General features: G+C 48.0%; 1 protein-coding gene across 1 annotated transcript; it reads left to right on the plus strand.

Annotated features, from left to right (window-relative positions):
* Nucleotides 1-561: 561 nt before the first annotated feature.
* LOC107115211 (beta-galactoside alpha-2,6-sialyltransferase 1-like) lies at nucleotides 562-12,534 on the plus strand. Its single transcript, XM_015416850.1, has 5 exons — nucleotides 562-1,207; nucleotides 4,588-4,685; nucleotides 7,528-7,629; nucleotides 10,857-11,031; nucleotides 12,281-12,534. The coding sequence occupies exons 1-5, from the start codon at nucleotides 562-564 to the stop codon at nucleotides 12,532-12,534; spliced, it is 1,275 nt and encodes a 424-aa protein (XP_015272336.1).
* Nucleotides 12,535-16,321: the final 3,787 nt, after the last annotated feature.

The following is a 16,321-nucleotide window of genomic DNA, read 5'->3' on the forward strand; positions in this document are numbered from 1 at the left end:
CCCTGGAGCAGATGATGCTGAATAGCTGAAACACGCCATCTTTGAAATATCATGTTGAACACCTAGAGCACTTTAGTCTATAATTTGTTAAAAATGCTTTTGTATATTTGTGATTTTAAATGGTTTTATATATGTTTTGTATTGGCGTTTGCCTCCATGTAAGCCGCCCTGAGCCCGCATTGCGGGGAGGGCGGGGTATAAATTGAATAAAATAAATAAATAAATAAATGTATGGAATTCACTGTGGCTAGTTTAGATGGCTTTGGAAAGGAATTAGACAAATTGTCAGAGGCTGTATCTGTCCAAAAGAAGATGGTGGCCTAGCTGGGCTTTGGACTGATCCAGCAGGGCTCTTAGAAGCCTTTCACAGCTTAAGCAGTGTGTTACAGGAATGGCCGGAAGTACAAGTAGTGGCCATTTCGCTTAGCAAGTGCCACATTGTCATTCCTCTCAAGCTATCCATCTCTCCACAGGTCCATGGACCCCCGGCACTGCCTGCGGCTTCCCCGGCGGTGGGGAAGGGGGTGTGTCTGGCTGAGCTTCATTTTGCTGTGCCTGGTCATGGTCTACTTGATCTGCCTGCAGTTGGGGCTCGTGCTGCATTTGGGGCCACGTGGGGGCCGGGGCCTCTCCATTTCCATGGGAACAGTCTTCCGGGGCATCCAATCCCCTGATGCGGGAAACAGGACTCTGGAGCTCCTCCCCGCTGAGTCTGGCAGCCGGAACTTTGGCTCTGTGCCACGGGCTCCATCTTGGGGTTCTTTCCTCTCCAGCGGCAGGAGCTTCTGGCAACGTCTCGTGGAGGTGCTCATTGGGTCGCGGCATCACCGGAGGGCTTCCCAGTCCAGCCTCTCTGCCCAGCCCCTGCCCTGGCCTGTCTGGCAAAAGGAGCTCTCGTCTCAGGTGCTGGACCCCCGTCTCCAGCAGGTCTTCCGAAACTACCAGGCCATGAACAAGTACCACGTGCCCCCAGATGTTGGGATGCGCCAAGGAGTCCCACGCTTGACTGGGATGGAGCTCTTGTGCCACCTCAAAGCCCGTGTGGATGTGAGGACCCTGGTGGAGGATGAGGGCCCCTTTGCGGCCCCTGAGTGGACTGGAGTGCTGCCCCAGAGGAGCCTGGCCGAGGACATGGGGCCTCTGGAGAGGTGTGCGGTAGTGAGTTCCGCCGGCTCCATGTTGGGATCTGGACTGGGCAAGGAGATTGGTGAGTGTGCAAGCAGCAACGGAGCGGAAGTCACCTATGGAGGGCTCTAAGCCATAAACAGTTTATATCCATGGAACTGAAATAACTAATTTCCACCAAGACACCTTCTCCTGTCCCAATGGACTTATACCTAAGTCCATGGTAATCAATGGGCTCAGAAAGATGTAACTTTGCTTAGGATTGCACTGTTGAGTAAACTTTCCTTTCAACAGTGCCCTAAATGATGTGTGGTTGTAGCAATCCACTCATTTTGCTTAACTGTAGGCCTACCTCTGTAAACTGTGAATGAAGGTCTGAAAATCACTAGAATTTATATTGTCTAAGCTAACCCAATCCTGTCAGATCTCGGAAGCTAAGCAAAGTTGGTCCTGGTTAGTATTTGGATGGCAGAGCACCAAGGGATTCCACAGCTGCTATGCTGAGGAAGGCAATGGTGAATGGGGTTGTCAACCTCCAGGTGGTGGCAGGAGAACTCTTGGGATCACAACTGATCTCCATGCAACAGAGATCAATTCACATGGAGATAATGGCCGCTTTGGAAGGAGAACTCTATGCTGGGGCGGCCAAACTTGCTTAACGTAACAGCCACACAGAATAAACGTCAGATGTTTGAGAGCTGCAAGGCATGAACAAATATTACAAACACGGTTTTATTGGAAAATATGCAAATTTGCCTTTTATCAACATTAAATTAGACTGTGTGAAAGAGCCGCATGTGGCTCCCGAACTGCAGTTTGGCCACCCCTGCTCTATGCCACCCTATCCAATTGAAGTCCCTTTCCTCCCCAAACCCCGCCCTTCCCAGGCTCCACCCACAAAATCTCCAGGTATTTCCCAACCCAGGGCTGGCAACTCTAATGGCAAACCACCTCTGTCTCTTGCCTTGAAAACCCTTGACAGCATTTGACACATGCACACACAATAAGATGTAGCATTGCCAACTCTGGGTTGCGAAATTCCTGGAGATTTGTGGGTACAGCCTGGGGACGACAGGGTTTGGGGAGGAATGGGGCTTCAGTGGGTTGTAATGTCATAGAGGCTACCCTCCAAAGCAGCCGTTTTCTCCAGGGAAGAGGCATCAGTTCTAATACTGGGAGATCTCCAGGCCCCACCAGGAGGTTGGCAACCATAACAACAGCCTTCTCCCCTAACCTTGGCATCTGCATGGGCTATATTTGTGTGTCTGGCAGCGAGAAGGCTAAGTGAAATAGCTTCTAAAAATCAAGGTGGATACCAAATAAACTCCCCCGGGCAGAGCACTGTATAGTGTTTGTGCAACTACAAGCAAAAAAAAAGCCCCGTCCTGTGTATTTCCACCCATCACAAGGTCTCAGCATCTGGGGAGGTTTATATTAGAGAAGGTGATCTCAGAGTATTTATAGGTATCTTGGTCCCAAGGCCCTTTAAAGGTTTTTTTAAAAACCCAGGATTGTGGGTTGAGTCTGGAAACAAACTGGCAGCCAGCCAGCGTCAATGGATCAAAACAGGTGTAATGTAATCTCGGCAGCAAGACCCAGACTGCGACTGAGCAGCTGCATGTTAGAATAATTGAAGTTTCCGAGAACTTTTCAAAGGCAGCCCCATGTTGATTGAATTAACAATAGTCGAGTCTAGTAATTGCTATGATTTCGCTAAGATTTTAATAGGAAGCTGGCGGTGCCTCTACAGAAACATTACTAGATCCAGCACACGGGAAGCTTGAGCGCGTAAGGAGAACAAAGAACATTCTCCAAGATCAACTCAGGATTTGAAACTAGGGTTGCCGCTTCAGAGTTGCGAAATACCTGGAGATTTCGGGGGTGGAGCCTGAGGAGGACAAGGCTTGGGGAGGGGAGGGACTTCAGTGGGGTATAATGCCATAGAGCCCACCTTCCAAAGCAGCCGTTTCCTCTCTCGTCTAGAGATTAGATGTAATCCCAGGAGATCTCCAGTCACCGCCTGGAGGTTGGCAACTCTGTTTGTAGCTAGTCCTGCTTTTTTGCTTCTTGACCTTTCTCAAATTGTGGCCTTCACCCTGCTGTACATCAAAGTATGTTTGGCCAAACCTTTATTCCCGAAGGTGTAGATGGGACAGGCATTCTGTATATCCTCTGAGCCACTTTTTAAAACGATCCGCGTACCCATTGATTCTTGGCATGGGAGGTAAGTGATGGGTCTTAGCTAAGATGCATATTAAGTAGGGTTGCCAGCTTTCAGGTGGGGCCTGGAGGTCTCCCAGTATTACAATTGATCTCCAGGCAACAGAGATCAGTTCACCTGGAGAAAATGGTCAGTTCGGAAAATGGACTCCATGAAGGCTTCCCAAGTCCCCCCGGGGGACGGGGAAACCTCCGCCCCAGACGCCCGTTCCCCGCCGCCGGCGGATTGGGCCCCGGGGGGAACCCCACCCCGACGTGCGTGTCACCCGGAAGTGACGTGACGACGGCGGGCACACTAGGGGCGGGGCCACGGCCATCCGAGGGAAAACTCTATGGTTTTCCCTTGGATGGCCGTGGCCCTGCCCCCAGTGTGCCCGGCGGCGTCACGTCACTTCCGGGTGACGTGCGTGTGGCCACGGGGCAGGAATCCCCCGCTACGAAGAAATTTCAACTTGGCAACCCTAACTCCATGGCATTATACCCCGTTGAAGCCCCTAGCTTCCCCAAACCCCACCTTCCTCAGGCTCCACCCCCCAAATCTGAAGGCATCGCTCAACCCAAAGCTGATAACCCAAATATTATATCCTGCCCAGCAGGGCTTTTTTTGTAGAAAAAGCCCAGCAGGAACTCATTAGCTTAATAGGCCACACCCAACAGCAGAAACTCATTAGCATATTAGGCCACACCCCTGACAGCACAGCTCATTGGCATATTAGGCCACACCCCCGTGTTACCAGAAGTGTGCTTATCCAGCCACACCCACCTTTTGCTTCTTATTCTGTTTACCTTGTTTGTTGTCCAAACCCAGGGCTTTTTTAGAGCAGGAACTCCTTTGCATGTTAGGCCACACACCCCTAATGTAGCCAATCCGAATGAGTTTCTGCTGTTGGGTGTGACCTATTATGCTAATGAGTTCCTGCTGGGTGTGGCCAACTTGGAAGCCAGCCGGAACTCCGTTCCTGTGCGTTTCTGCCCAAAAATAGCCCTGCTGCCCAGCTTGATGGGTATATGTGTGAGCGGACCATTTCTATGTAGCTGAGCTCTAAGACTGCTAGCAAAGTGTGTGTGCATGTGCGGAGGGTCTCAGGCCCTCAATTACTTTGCCTTCCTTCACCTCCCACCAGGAATTTTGAGGTACACATTGAGGTACATACCCTTAATATTTTAGGACTGAGGCGACGGCTGAGTTGGGGATCTGCCTAGCCTCTCTCTCACACACCCTGATTTTTCTCCCCCTGCTAGACTCCCATGATGCTGTTCTTCGCTTCAATGGAGCGCCGACCATGGGCTACGAACGTGACGTGGGCACAAAAACCAGCCTCCGCCTTGTGAACTCCCAGGTGTACCATGAGGAGTGGGGGCACCGGGGCAGAAGGGTGACAGGGGGGCTGGACATAAGAAGAAAAGTCTCCTGAGTAGGGGGAGAAGAGACAGGGAGCTGGAGAGTGGGGAGGAGCTTTCACTAGCATTGAAATATTCTGGGGCTGCAGTTAGAGATACTTTGGCAAATTATTGTTAGAGCTTAGATCTATCTCTGTGCAGGACTGTGGTTTGCATGTTCAGTTTCAATTCTCCAAGCAAATGGAAAAGCCCCCTATTTATTTATTTTTTTGTAGAAACAGTTGAATTTACATCGTAGTCATGGTTATTACATGCCTGTTTTATGAATTACAGGTTTGAACTTGCTTAGGAAAGTTCAGTTTGTCTCTGGCCCAAATTAGTATGGTAACGATGGTAGTAGCGTAGCTTGCAGGGATGGTGTAAGGATTACTGAGACATTTATTTTGTTTTTATTTAATTAAATAAATCCCTATTCTACTTTTTGGCCAATTTGAACTACAGACACGCTCACCCTCATTTAAAACACAGTGAACCAATCAACCTAATTTCAATAAAATAACCCCAGGACAATAAATGAAATAATACCAAATGTGGAACAGAAATATATCTTGGTGAACAAATGTAATAGACGGCCATGTGGTGTCTTGGTGAAAGTGTAGGACAAGGAGTGGGGAGAGCTGGGTTGAATTCTGTACCCAGCTATGAGCTTACTAAGTGATCTTGGGCCAGTCACTCTCAGCCTATTCTACCTCACAGGATTGTTGTGACTATGAAATGGAGAGGAGAACAGTGCACATTATCCTGAACTCCTTAGAGGACGGGCAGCATAGCAATGAAAAAAAAAATAACTGTACAAAGACTCAAATGCTGCTAAAACCACATACCTAAGAACCATCCTGAGGGCCATGAAGAAGAAGAGATTGTATTTATACCCCACCCTTCACTTGGAGTCTCAGAGCAGCTTACAAACTTCTTTCCCCTCCCCACAACAGACACCCTGTGAGGTGGGTGGGGCTGAGAGAACTCTGACACAAACTGCTTTTCAGGAACAGCTGTGCCAGAGCCTGTGACTGACCCAAGGTCACATCAGCAGGTGCAAGTGGAGAAGTGGGGAATCAAACCCGGTTCTCCCAGATTAGAGTCCGCACACTTAACCACTACACCAAACTGGCTCTCCAAATGGACTTCAGTGAGGTATAATGTCATTGAGGCACCCTTTGGGATCAGTTAGCCTCTGGGAAGGACCGCCTGAATTGTTCTGTCTCTCCTGTAGAGGAGCTGAACTCCTGTGAACTTCAATTGAGCCCGCAGAACACAGTACCCATCAAAAATTACTAGGGATGGGCATAAACCAGAACAATGTAGTTCATGTTGGTTTGTGGTTCATGGCTAAACCACCAACCGAACCACCAACCGAATCGAACTGGGAAGTTAATTTGCAAACCAAACTGGTTCGTGGTTCGTGGTTCGTGGTCCCAGAAACCCCGTTGAAACAGGGTTGGCAGAAAGCCAGAAAAACAGCTGTTTCAGGCTTTCTTATGCAGTCTTTAATGTAAAGGAATTACACAAATAATCCCGAAAAACAGTTGAGTGGCGGGGAGCAGGCTGCTCCCCACCACTCAACTGTTTTTGTGGCTTTCACAGGGAACAGGAAGCAGTGGTTTAAAGGGACTCGGAGTCCATTTAAATCCATGCTTTCTGCTCTATCCATGAACCGCCATGAACTGCTTTAAAAGTAGACTTGTCACAAACTTTGGTTAGCAAACCACAAACAGGGCAAAATTCATGATGAATTGTGCTTTGTGGTTCAGTTTGTGCCCATCCCGAAACATGACTTGCTATGAATTTAGGCAGATTATGAGAAGGATGGTATGGAGTTGTTTTCTGTTGCCCCAGAAGGTCTGACCAGAACCAACAGGTTGAAATTAAATCAGAAGAGTTTTTGGCTAAACATTAGGAAGAACTTTCTGACAGTTAGAGCGGTTGCTCAGTGGAACAGGCTTCCTCAGGAGGTGATGGGCTCTCCTTTTTTGGAGGTTTTTAAGCAAAGTCTAGATGGCCATCTGACAGCAATGCTGATTCTGTGAACTTAGGCAGATCATGAGAGGGAGGGCAGGAAGGGATGAACCAGTGCTTGGCTCTCGTGGCCCTTTCTTATATGCCCAGGCTAATGCCGATTGAGCCAGCCCAACACAACACCTTCTTCCTTTTGTGTTGAAATGCCCATACGGTAGCACCTTAGGGTTGCCAACCCCCTCCCCCAGTTTGCCAGGGGTCCCCCGTTTTGGGAGGGGGAAGCACCACCCCCAACACCCACAGCCACCCATCTCTCTCCCTTTAAGTGTGTGGAACCCGTGTTTCCTCCCAAGCGCAAGCTTGCAGGGAAATGCCAGCTTCGTGCTCTTAAAAGGAAAATGCGGCTGCTCTTAAAGGGGAAATGCCAGCTCCTGCATTTAAAAGGGAAACGCCGGCTTGGCGGACATCCCCAGCGTGACATCATCACGTCGGGGATGCCCCGCCCCCTCCAGGAACGCTCCCAAAGACCCCCGCTGGGGGTGGAAGATGGACTTGGCAACCATATAGCACATTAAACACCAGCAAGATTGTTCAGGATATAAGCTTTTTTGAGTAAAAGTTCACTTTGTCAGATACTTCGTCGTTGGCTGACAAAAAGTGAGTTTTGACTCACTGTGCCCTGGAAGATATTGTTGATCTTTAAGGTGCTCCCGGACTCGCTACTGCCGATGAGCATGGCTGCCCTCCTGAAACGACTCACATCTAAAACCGTTTGCTTTTGTCTTGGGAATCAGGCAAGTTCTGACTCACACTTCCCCCCCACAGCTGATGGCCTCCCCTGAGCAGCATTTTCTGGATGGCCTCCTCTACACCCAGGGAGTCTTAGTGGCTTGGGACCCAGCTCCTTACCCAGGAGACCTGCAGGAGGTAAGCTCTGATGTGCTCTGTGTAGTTTGTGGTAGGAGATCGATACAGCTGCAGATCTGGGTGTGGGAAGCTGCCTTATACTGAGTCATGCCATTTATCCATCACGGTCAGTATTGTCTACTGGCAGCAAGCCTCCAAGGTCTTGGGCAAAGGTCTTTCACATCATCTGCTACCTAATCTTGTTAGTTGGAGATGCCTTCTGCAGGCAGAGCAGATGCTCTGCCACTGAGTCACACACACACCCCCTTGGGACACAAAGACACACTCAAGCTTATCCAGTGAGTCAGCTCAACTTCACCCTGGGGGATCAAGCTTTACTCAGTGGACTTGAAGAGGCATGTAAATGTGGTGCGTAACACTGTTTGTTCAGGCTGCCTAGATTCAAGCCATTGACCCTTCAGTTCCCAGGTGTGAAAAGATACCTCAGAAAACCTAGCTTTGGTGAACTGAATGTATATAAATCCCTTAGCCTTGCGCAGAGCCACCATCAACTTCCAATGAAAACTGGAAGGTAGCCCAGTGCAGACTAAAGCATCTGTCCATTCCCACCCCGGTTTGAGCTTTGGGTCCAGTTCGTGGAGTTTTCTACAACAGGGAGTGGGGGATTTCACTGAATTTCTTGTGGCAGACACACACACACCCCAATATCACATGGCATATTGTTCAGAAGGGATCCCTTGACCCACAGCAGAAATTTTATGCAGGGCCCAGGGGACTACCGGAGAAAGAAGGAAAGACCTACTAATTCTGCATGAGGCAGATTAGATTCAACCCATCACTTCGTACACAAGCTAATTTCCTTCCTCCTCTAGCTCACAAGCAAGTCTTCCTTATGAAGTTGATGGTTCAGGCCTCAAGATGGCATTCAGGGCTTGGATTGCACAACTAGGAACTAGCCATTCACACTTGACATTGACAGATGGGAAATATTTACGTCACTCGATTCAAATTCCCGTTCACCGTGGCTGAGCTTTCCCCTTGCCAGCTCTTCAGTTATTTAACTAGGCATTTATATATCACTGGAGGAGGTGGAGGAGAGAACATGGCAGTTTAAAACATTAAAATCCATAAATGTTAAAAACCTAACAATAGCATTTTAAAAGACACAGGTCCAATATAATATCGGCAGTCTCACTGAGGGAGGGTTCCCAACTCCAGCTTGGGAAATTTCTGGAGATTTCAGAGTGATGGCTGGGGGGGGGGGCAGAGTTTGGGAAGGGGAGGGAGCTCAACAGGGATGTGATACCAAATAGTCCATCCTCAGAAACTGCCGTTTCCTCCAGGGGAACTGATGTCTGTAGTTTGGAGATCAGTTATAATTCTGGGAAACGTCCAGGCCCTACCTAGAAGTTGGCAACCACGGCGCTGCTACATGCGTTGCTGTTCATGGGTCCATCCCCCACAGGTCTGCCAAAGGCCAAGCAGATGTGCTCTAGGAATTCCCAGCTGAACCAGATTCTCAGGCGCATGGGCACCATTTTGGGTCAGGACCGTGGTGCCCAGGTAGGGTTGCCAAGTCAAAATTTTGCCGGAGCGGGGGACTCCCCACTGGCGGCTGGAGTGCACGCACGCACGCATGTCACCTGGAAGTGACGTGACGCCGCCGGGCACGCTGGGGAGGGGCCACAACCATCCGAGGTAAAACCATAGAGTTTTCCCTCGGATGACTGTGGCCCTGCCCAGCGTGCCCAGTGTCGTCACGTCACTTCCGGGTGACACGCACGTTGGGGTGGGGTTCCCCCCGGGGCCCGATCCATCGGCGGCGGGGAACGGGCCTCTGGGGCAGGGGTTTCCCTGTCCCCCGGGGGGACTTGGCAAGCCTATGCCCAGGAAAAGGGCCTTAAGCTCCCTCCCTAGCAAATGCCATTTTTCCTGATATTTTCATAAGATAAAAATTCTGTCAACAGGATTGTAGAGCAGGGCACCTCAGGGGTAGTGTGGGCTTGAGGAAAGGCCTAGGTAGGGCGTTTTTGTAGAAAAAGCCCAGCAGGAACTCATTAGCATAATAGGCCACACCCAACAGCAGAAACTCATTAGCATATTAGGACACACCCCTGACAGCACAGCTCTTTGGCATATCAGGCCACACCTCCATGTTACCAGAAGTGTGCTCATCCAGCCACACCCACCTTTTGCTTCTTATTCTGTTTACCTTGTTTGTTGTCAAAACCCAGGGCTTTTTTTGTAGCAGGAACTCCTTTGCATGTTAGGCCACACACCCCTGATGTAGCCAATCCTAATGAGTTTCTGCTGTTGGGTGTGGCCTATTATGCTAATGAGTTCCTGCTGGGCGTGGCCAACTTGGAAGCCAGCCAGAACTCCGTTCCTGTGCGTTCCTGCCCCAAAATAGCCCTGGTTGTGGGGAGTATTCATTTTGTTGTGGTTTTGGGGGACTGTGGGTGTGACTTGAGCCGTGGGGTCTGTGAGGGGAGCTCTGAGCATAATGGTTAGCGACAACCCTGGCCCTGGGGCAGGGGGAGAAGGCTTGCCACATCCAGGCTGGAAAGCACCTGGAGATTTTGAGAGTGGAGCCTGAAGAGGGTGGGGTTTGGGGAGGGGAGGGACTTCGGTGGGGTACAATGGCATAGAGCCCACCTTCCAGAGCCGGCATTTTCTCCAGGGGAACTGGTCTCTGTTGCCTGCAGATCAGCTGTAATAGCGGGAGATCTCCAGCCACTACCTAGTGGTTGGTAAGTAAAGGTAAAGGTTTCCCTTGCTTGAAAGCCAGTCGAATCCGACTCTAGGGTTGCGGTGCTCATCTCTGTTTCAAAGCCGAAGAGCCAGCGTTGTCCGAAGACGTTTCCGTGGTCATGTGGCCGGCATGACTAAACACCGAGGCGCACGGAACGCTGTTACCTTCCCACCGAAGTGGTACCTATTTATCTACTTGCAATTTCTTGCTTTCGAACTGCTAGGTTGGCAGGAGCTGGAACTAGAGACGGGAGCTCACTCCGTCATGCGGCACACTCGGGTCTCGAACTGCTGAACTACCGACCTTCCACAGCCTGCAGTTCAGCGTCTTAACCACTTGAGCCACCACATAATGCTAAAAGAGCTACAATCTTAGAATCTCCTGGCAGTACTACATGCACTGCCATATGACAATTATTAATTTTTTATTACTACCTGGAGGCTGGCAACTCTATGGGGAAGTGCTTGGGGTGATTTTGGCTCTTAAGTGTTCTGCTCTCCAGCCCTCTGTTTCTTTCTCTTTCCTCCCACCGCAGTGGTACGAGGCCCCCGATTACCCCCTCTTTGGCCCATTCCGCACCGTGCGCTCCCGCAGACCTTGGCAGCTCTTTCACCTCTTGCACCCACGGTTGCAGTGGCAGCTCTGGGAACTGGTGCAGGAAGGAGCAAGCGAACAGGTGCAGAGGAATCCTCCTTCCTCGGGGCTGCTTGGTAAGAAAGACACTTCCACCCCACCCCCCAAGCCCTGCATGTACCTCTCTTTGCATTGCCAGCCCCAAAGTTGCCCGGCTTGCATTCTGAAGACACTGGCCCGTCCACATGCTAACAGGAGGCAATACACGCTCTTTTACCTGCTTGGGGATTTTGCAGCCACATCCTGATTTCTAGTCACCACAGAGCTCTGTGGAAGCAGAAAGTGTTTGTGTTGCCTTTTGGGGCCCCCCGAACTGTTAAAGTGTCTCACACTTCCTTTTAAAGTGAGATATTGTGGCTGAAAACTGCCTGAAGAGCAGAGACTGCCTGGAAACTTCCCCCCCCTCACCCAGGGTAGAATTCGTTATTAGGGTTGTGAACTTCAGGTTGGGAAATTCATGGAGATTTGAGGGCGGAGCCTGGAGAGGGCAGGCTTTGGGGAGCCAAGGGACTTCAGTGGGCTATAATGCCTTAGAGTCCACCCCCCAGAGCAGCCACTTTCTCCAGGGCAACTGATCTCTGTTGTCTAGAGATCAGTCATAATTCCAGGAGATCTCCATACCCCACCTGAAAGCTGCCGATCCTAGTAGTTATTTTAAAGAATGGGCCCACTTATCATTATCTCAGGATCTCATTTAACTTTCTACTTGTCTTAGCTCAAAAGAAAACAAGAGATGTGTTTTTTAAAAATTATGTTTCATGCTTTTTAAAATATATTTTAATCAAAATATTTATTTATATATGTGGTCTATAATGTAGACTATAGCAGGCACCAGAATGTGTGCGGAGTGGCTACCCTTCTTCTTGAATTAGAATTCCACCCTGATCCTCATTGCAAACCGTGGGCAGTGGCAATAGAAGCACTCTGCATACGGTCGGGGGAGCTCTTGTCTTTTTTTATATGGGTTCAAATATTCCAGGACTAAGTCCCAGGGAATGCTGCCTCTAAGCTGTGGAGTCTTGTGAGCAAAAATTCTACGTTGTGAGCTACTGCCAAAGTGAGTGATTTGGCTACTGCATAAATTAGTTTGCTCTGGAGCCATCCTTCCTGAGCTAAGACAAAAACGTGTGAGCCAGAGGCTAAAAAACTGTGAACTGGCTCACACTAATTCACCTTAGAGGGAACACTGGCTCCCAATACTGACAGATTAGGGAGCAAAACCCTGACTGAAATTAAATCCCACATCATGCTTCCCAGCCTTGCATGCCAGTTACAAGCCAGCCATTAGCTTAATCTGGGTTCTCTTCCTTCCCCCACTTCTACCAGGGACGGTGCTCATGATGTCCCTTTGTGACATCATCCACCTATACGAGTTCCTGCCATCGCGACGCCAGACTCACCAATGCCACTATTACCAGACCTTCTCGGACGACGCCTGCACACTTGGTGCCTATCACCCATTGCTTTTTGAGAAGGAACTGGTGCGGCGCATGAACCAGGGCTCCCAGGAAGACCTAGCACAACGTGGTCGTGTGACACTGCCTGGGTTCCGTGCCCTGAACTGTACGGAGGGTGAGTAAGGCAGGGAACGGGACAGCTACAGGCATGGGAATATCCTGGCGGTATGTTCACCAGGAAATAGTAGAAGTAGCTGGGCCACAGGCACCACTGAGGGAAGGAAGTCATGGCATGGACGGACTCAGGGGAGTGGATACGGGCTGTAAGGTGCAGGCCCTGGACAATGCAGGGCTCCCACACGTGACCCACGGGTCAAGGAACACTAGAAGGAAGAGAGCTTGGGTAAGACTGTGGACAAGCCCATGACGTCGACCTAACCCTGGGAATGCTTCTGGTGCTCTCTCCACTTCTATCAAATCTGGCTTCCCTCTACCAGCATTAGGATGCTGCTTTCCATCTTCACAGCTAGAGGAGGACTGATTCAAAGCTGGGGTTTTTTTAAAAAAATAAATCTGATACAAAAATCAGCCATGATTGTACGCTATGAATTCTTTTTCCTCTGCAATGTGGAGAATCAAGGTGCTGGTGACATGCCAGTTCCTGTCTCTCTGTCAACAGGTTTAAGATCTGTACCTATCATCACACAAAAGCTATAGTTCAACGGGGCAAGCAAATGGAAAGAATGGCAGCCAGAGGAGAGCCCATAGCAAATGCCAGTCACCATAGCACAGGACAGCAAAAAATATTCTGTCAACAGGATCGATTGGCTGGCCTCTTAGGTCTGTTTCATTTAGTGCAGATAACTGGGGTGGGGGAGTGGAGCTGATGGACATAAGAACATAAGAGAAGCCAATGTTGGATCAGGCCAATGGCCCATCCAGTCCAACACCCTGTCACACAGTGGCCAAAAATACCAGGTGCCATCCGGAGGTCCAACAACAACATCCGTGACAAAAATAACGAAGAGCCAATAAAGATATGTTGCAAAATCATTTACTGTAGTAATTCTGCAGAAAATTCTCTTCTATTATCACTCACATGCTAACAAATGCTGTGCAATGTAAACAATTTGTTTCACAATATTTGTTTTATCTGAGCATGTAGCAATCACAATTTTTATCACTAGAAGGAATAAGATACACATTCAATTATAAATGTAGCTTAAAAATCATAATAAACCATTACACTCAAAACTGTCACTTACATGACTACTTATCAACTCTTGAAGGAAACATTCCATGTTGACTCTCTAATAACAGAACCCAAGGTCTTCACAATGTATTAGCTGAATTCTAGAAGCCAAACATAAAGTCTCCACTGCTAATTGCTACCAGCCACGGTCTGCCTATGCAAACAGTATTTAAAGTACTAGTGTATCCATGTATGTTTTTCCTATTTCTAAAAACCCAACTGTAAAATGCCACCTATAGTATTACTTTCACAGTCTATATAAACATCAAAACATTTTTTATTCAGTGTCAAACCTTAGCAGCCGTGGCTGGACATTATAACCATGTTTAAAGTGACAGGGTGTAATTTGTGGGAACTCTGTGGGAACAATACCAGATGTGAGGAGATTTACATTCTATGCCAAAGTTCTGAACTTACAACTAACATAATACAGGTATGATTATAGAAAACAACTAAGATCAAGTTCTGAGTTTAGCCCATGAGGTAGTAGTGAATTCAACTGGTATATCCATCTAGACTCTTCTTGCAGCAACACCTTCCTTATGTTAACAGTAGTATTAGCAACAAATAAAACTGAATAATGAAAATCATCTCAAGCACGATTATTTTGAACAAAATGCTCAGTTAAAGCAGCATCTAAATTGTTATTCCTAATGCGGGAAATATGTTCAAGCACTCGAACTTTGATAGGACGCTCAGTTTTCCCCACATACACCTATGGACATGAACATAAGATAATATAAATTAAATTTGAAGTTGAGCATGTTGAGAACGCAGATAGTCTAATAGGTTTATGTACTGGAATCGTAATTTACCATACGGCTATTGAAGGGGAGACCATTACTACCAAGCATCAATACTCTCTCATACAATCCAAATGCTATCCAAACAGATCATGAAAAAACCTGGATGCTGATTGAGCAAAAATACTCCAAACCATACAATCTCCAAGAACTTTTCCGGATTGCACCGAATAGGAGACCGAAAACCATAAAAAACAATATATTACTTGCAACATAAATTCAAGTATGAGATCAACAGAAAAAACTCTTACTGACGGGCATATCTCAACTAGCAACATATACTCACCAAGACTGGTTCCCTCCTAGTATGGCCTCAAACACTTTTAATAATTGGATCACAGCAGATCTAGGACGTCTTCGCGATTTAGTAAAAAAAGGCAAGATTCATGATAAAAATTACTTTGACCTTAAATTAAGTTAGCAAACACCGTGGCACCAATACCTACACCACAAAAATCTGACAGAGCAACTAGCTATTTCAGGTACCTTTCAAAGAGAGCTGACAAACCTAGAAAAGTTAATCCTGGCCTACCCCAAATCACCGAAAGGAACCTTATCAAAACTCTATAAATTAATCCAGATAGAAGATAACATGAACTGTAAACTGAAACATCAACACAGATGGGAAGAAGACCTTAACTTAAACATCCAAGACTCTTATTGGTACAACATTTGGGCTTCACCCACAAATAACTCCTCAATTTACAATATATGCCTTCAATTCTTTAAGTTGATTTCGAGATGGTACTTCCCTCCATACCAGCTACATAAAATGAAAACCTCCATCCAACCGCACTGCTGGAAAAAGTGTGGGTAACTGGTACCTATTTACACTGCTGGTGGTCCTGCCCTCAAATCCTCCAGTTCTGGGATAAAGTGGTAATGCAAATTAATTTAATCACACATAAAACAATTCCCTGCACACCAGACTTTTTAAAATTAAACTTATGGGACAATTCAATCAGAGGAGAACTTATCACAATCCTTCGAGCGACAGCCAGATTGACAATTGCAGCAGCCTGGAAATCCTCCTTACCGCCAACTATCTTAGCCTGGCAAGACAAAATTTGGGAACAATTTGTTATGGCCAAGATAACGGACTCCATACACGGAATACAACAACCCTGCCACACCAATAAACATTAAATTTGCACGCATCTGGGCTCCAGTACTGGAATATATGGTAACACAAGACAAACTTCCTTCTAAACAGATATACCATAAATGGCTATACCTCTGACCCATCACTGAAATTGGCCTGCTACCGTGCAGAGCACATGACCAGTATGGCAACTTGCAGCATTATAACAGCTGTGAGTTCCCCATGGCAATTCAATTTAGAAGTGCTGCAGCTCCCTGATTTGGATCAGAACCTGGGCAGGGGAGGTAGGGGTAAGGGAGGCTCCTGCCTTCCCCCCTGGCATCATTTTCACAACCCAAAATGGCCCTGGGGGCATTATTTGCTCCACTGGCAGGCTGCATGTGCAGTGAATGCTTGTAAATAATGCTCTTACTCTCCCTGAGCTGCAGTTCCAATCAGAATCAGGCCCCTCTGCCCTTCTAAAGTGACTTTATTTTATTTATGCTCTCCCCTCCCCCTGCTGGGAACCCAAAGCCGTTTACAGCATTCTCTTATCCATTTTATGTTCACAACAACTGAAAAGTATGCAGACGGAGAGTGATTTCAGCAAAACGTACTTTATTCGATCAGGAACAAGACAACTTGGGCCGGCTCGCAGGCCGGCTTATACCCCCCAAGAAACCGCCACCCAAAACACACCCCTACTACCTAATAGGTTATTTACAGTGGCCGAGAGTCCCATAGGCTCTTGGCCGGGAACCTAGCCCCCTGATTGGAGCGGGCTAGGATCCGCATAGTCCATTGTCTCTTGGAGCGAAGCTCGACGTTTGGGTC

This window comes from Gekko japonicus, unplaced genomic scaffold (assembly GCF_001447785.1).
Source record: "Gekko japonicus isolate JY-2015 unplaced genomic scaffold, Gekko_japonicus_V1.1 scaffold278, whole genome shotgun sequence".
Lineage (NCBI taxonomy): Eukaryota > Metazoa > Chordata > Lepidosauria > Squamata > Gekkonidae > Gekko > Gekko japonicus.

Coding starts and splice junctions, on each gene's coding strand:
- LOC107115211 (XM_015416850.1), top strand. CDS start 562: ATGGTCTACTTGATCTGCCTGCAGTTGGGGCTCGTGCTGCATTTGGGG. Junction 4,686..7,527: donor TCCGCCTTGTGAACTCCCAG/GTGTACCATGAG, acceptor TCCCCCCCACAG/CTGATGGCCTCCCCTGAGCA. Junction 11,032..12,280: donor TCCTTCCTCGGGGCTGCTTG/GTAAGAAAGACA, acceptor CACTTCTACCAG/GGACGGTGCTCATGATGTCC.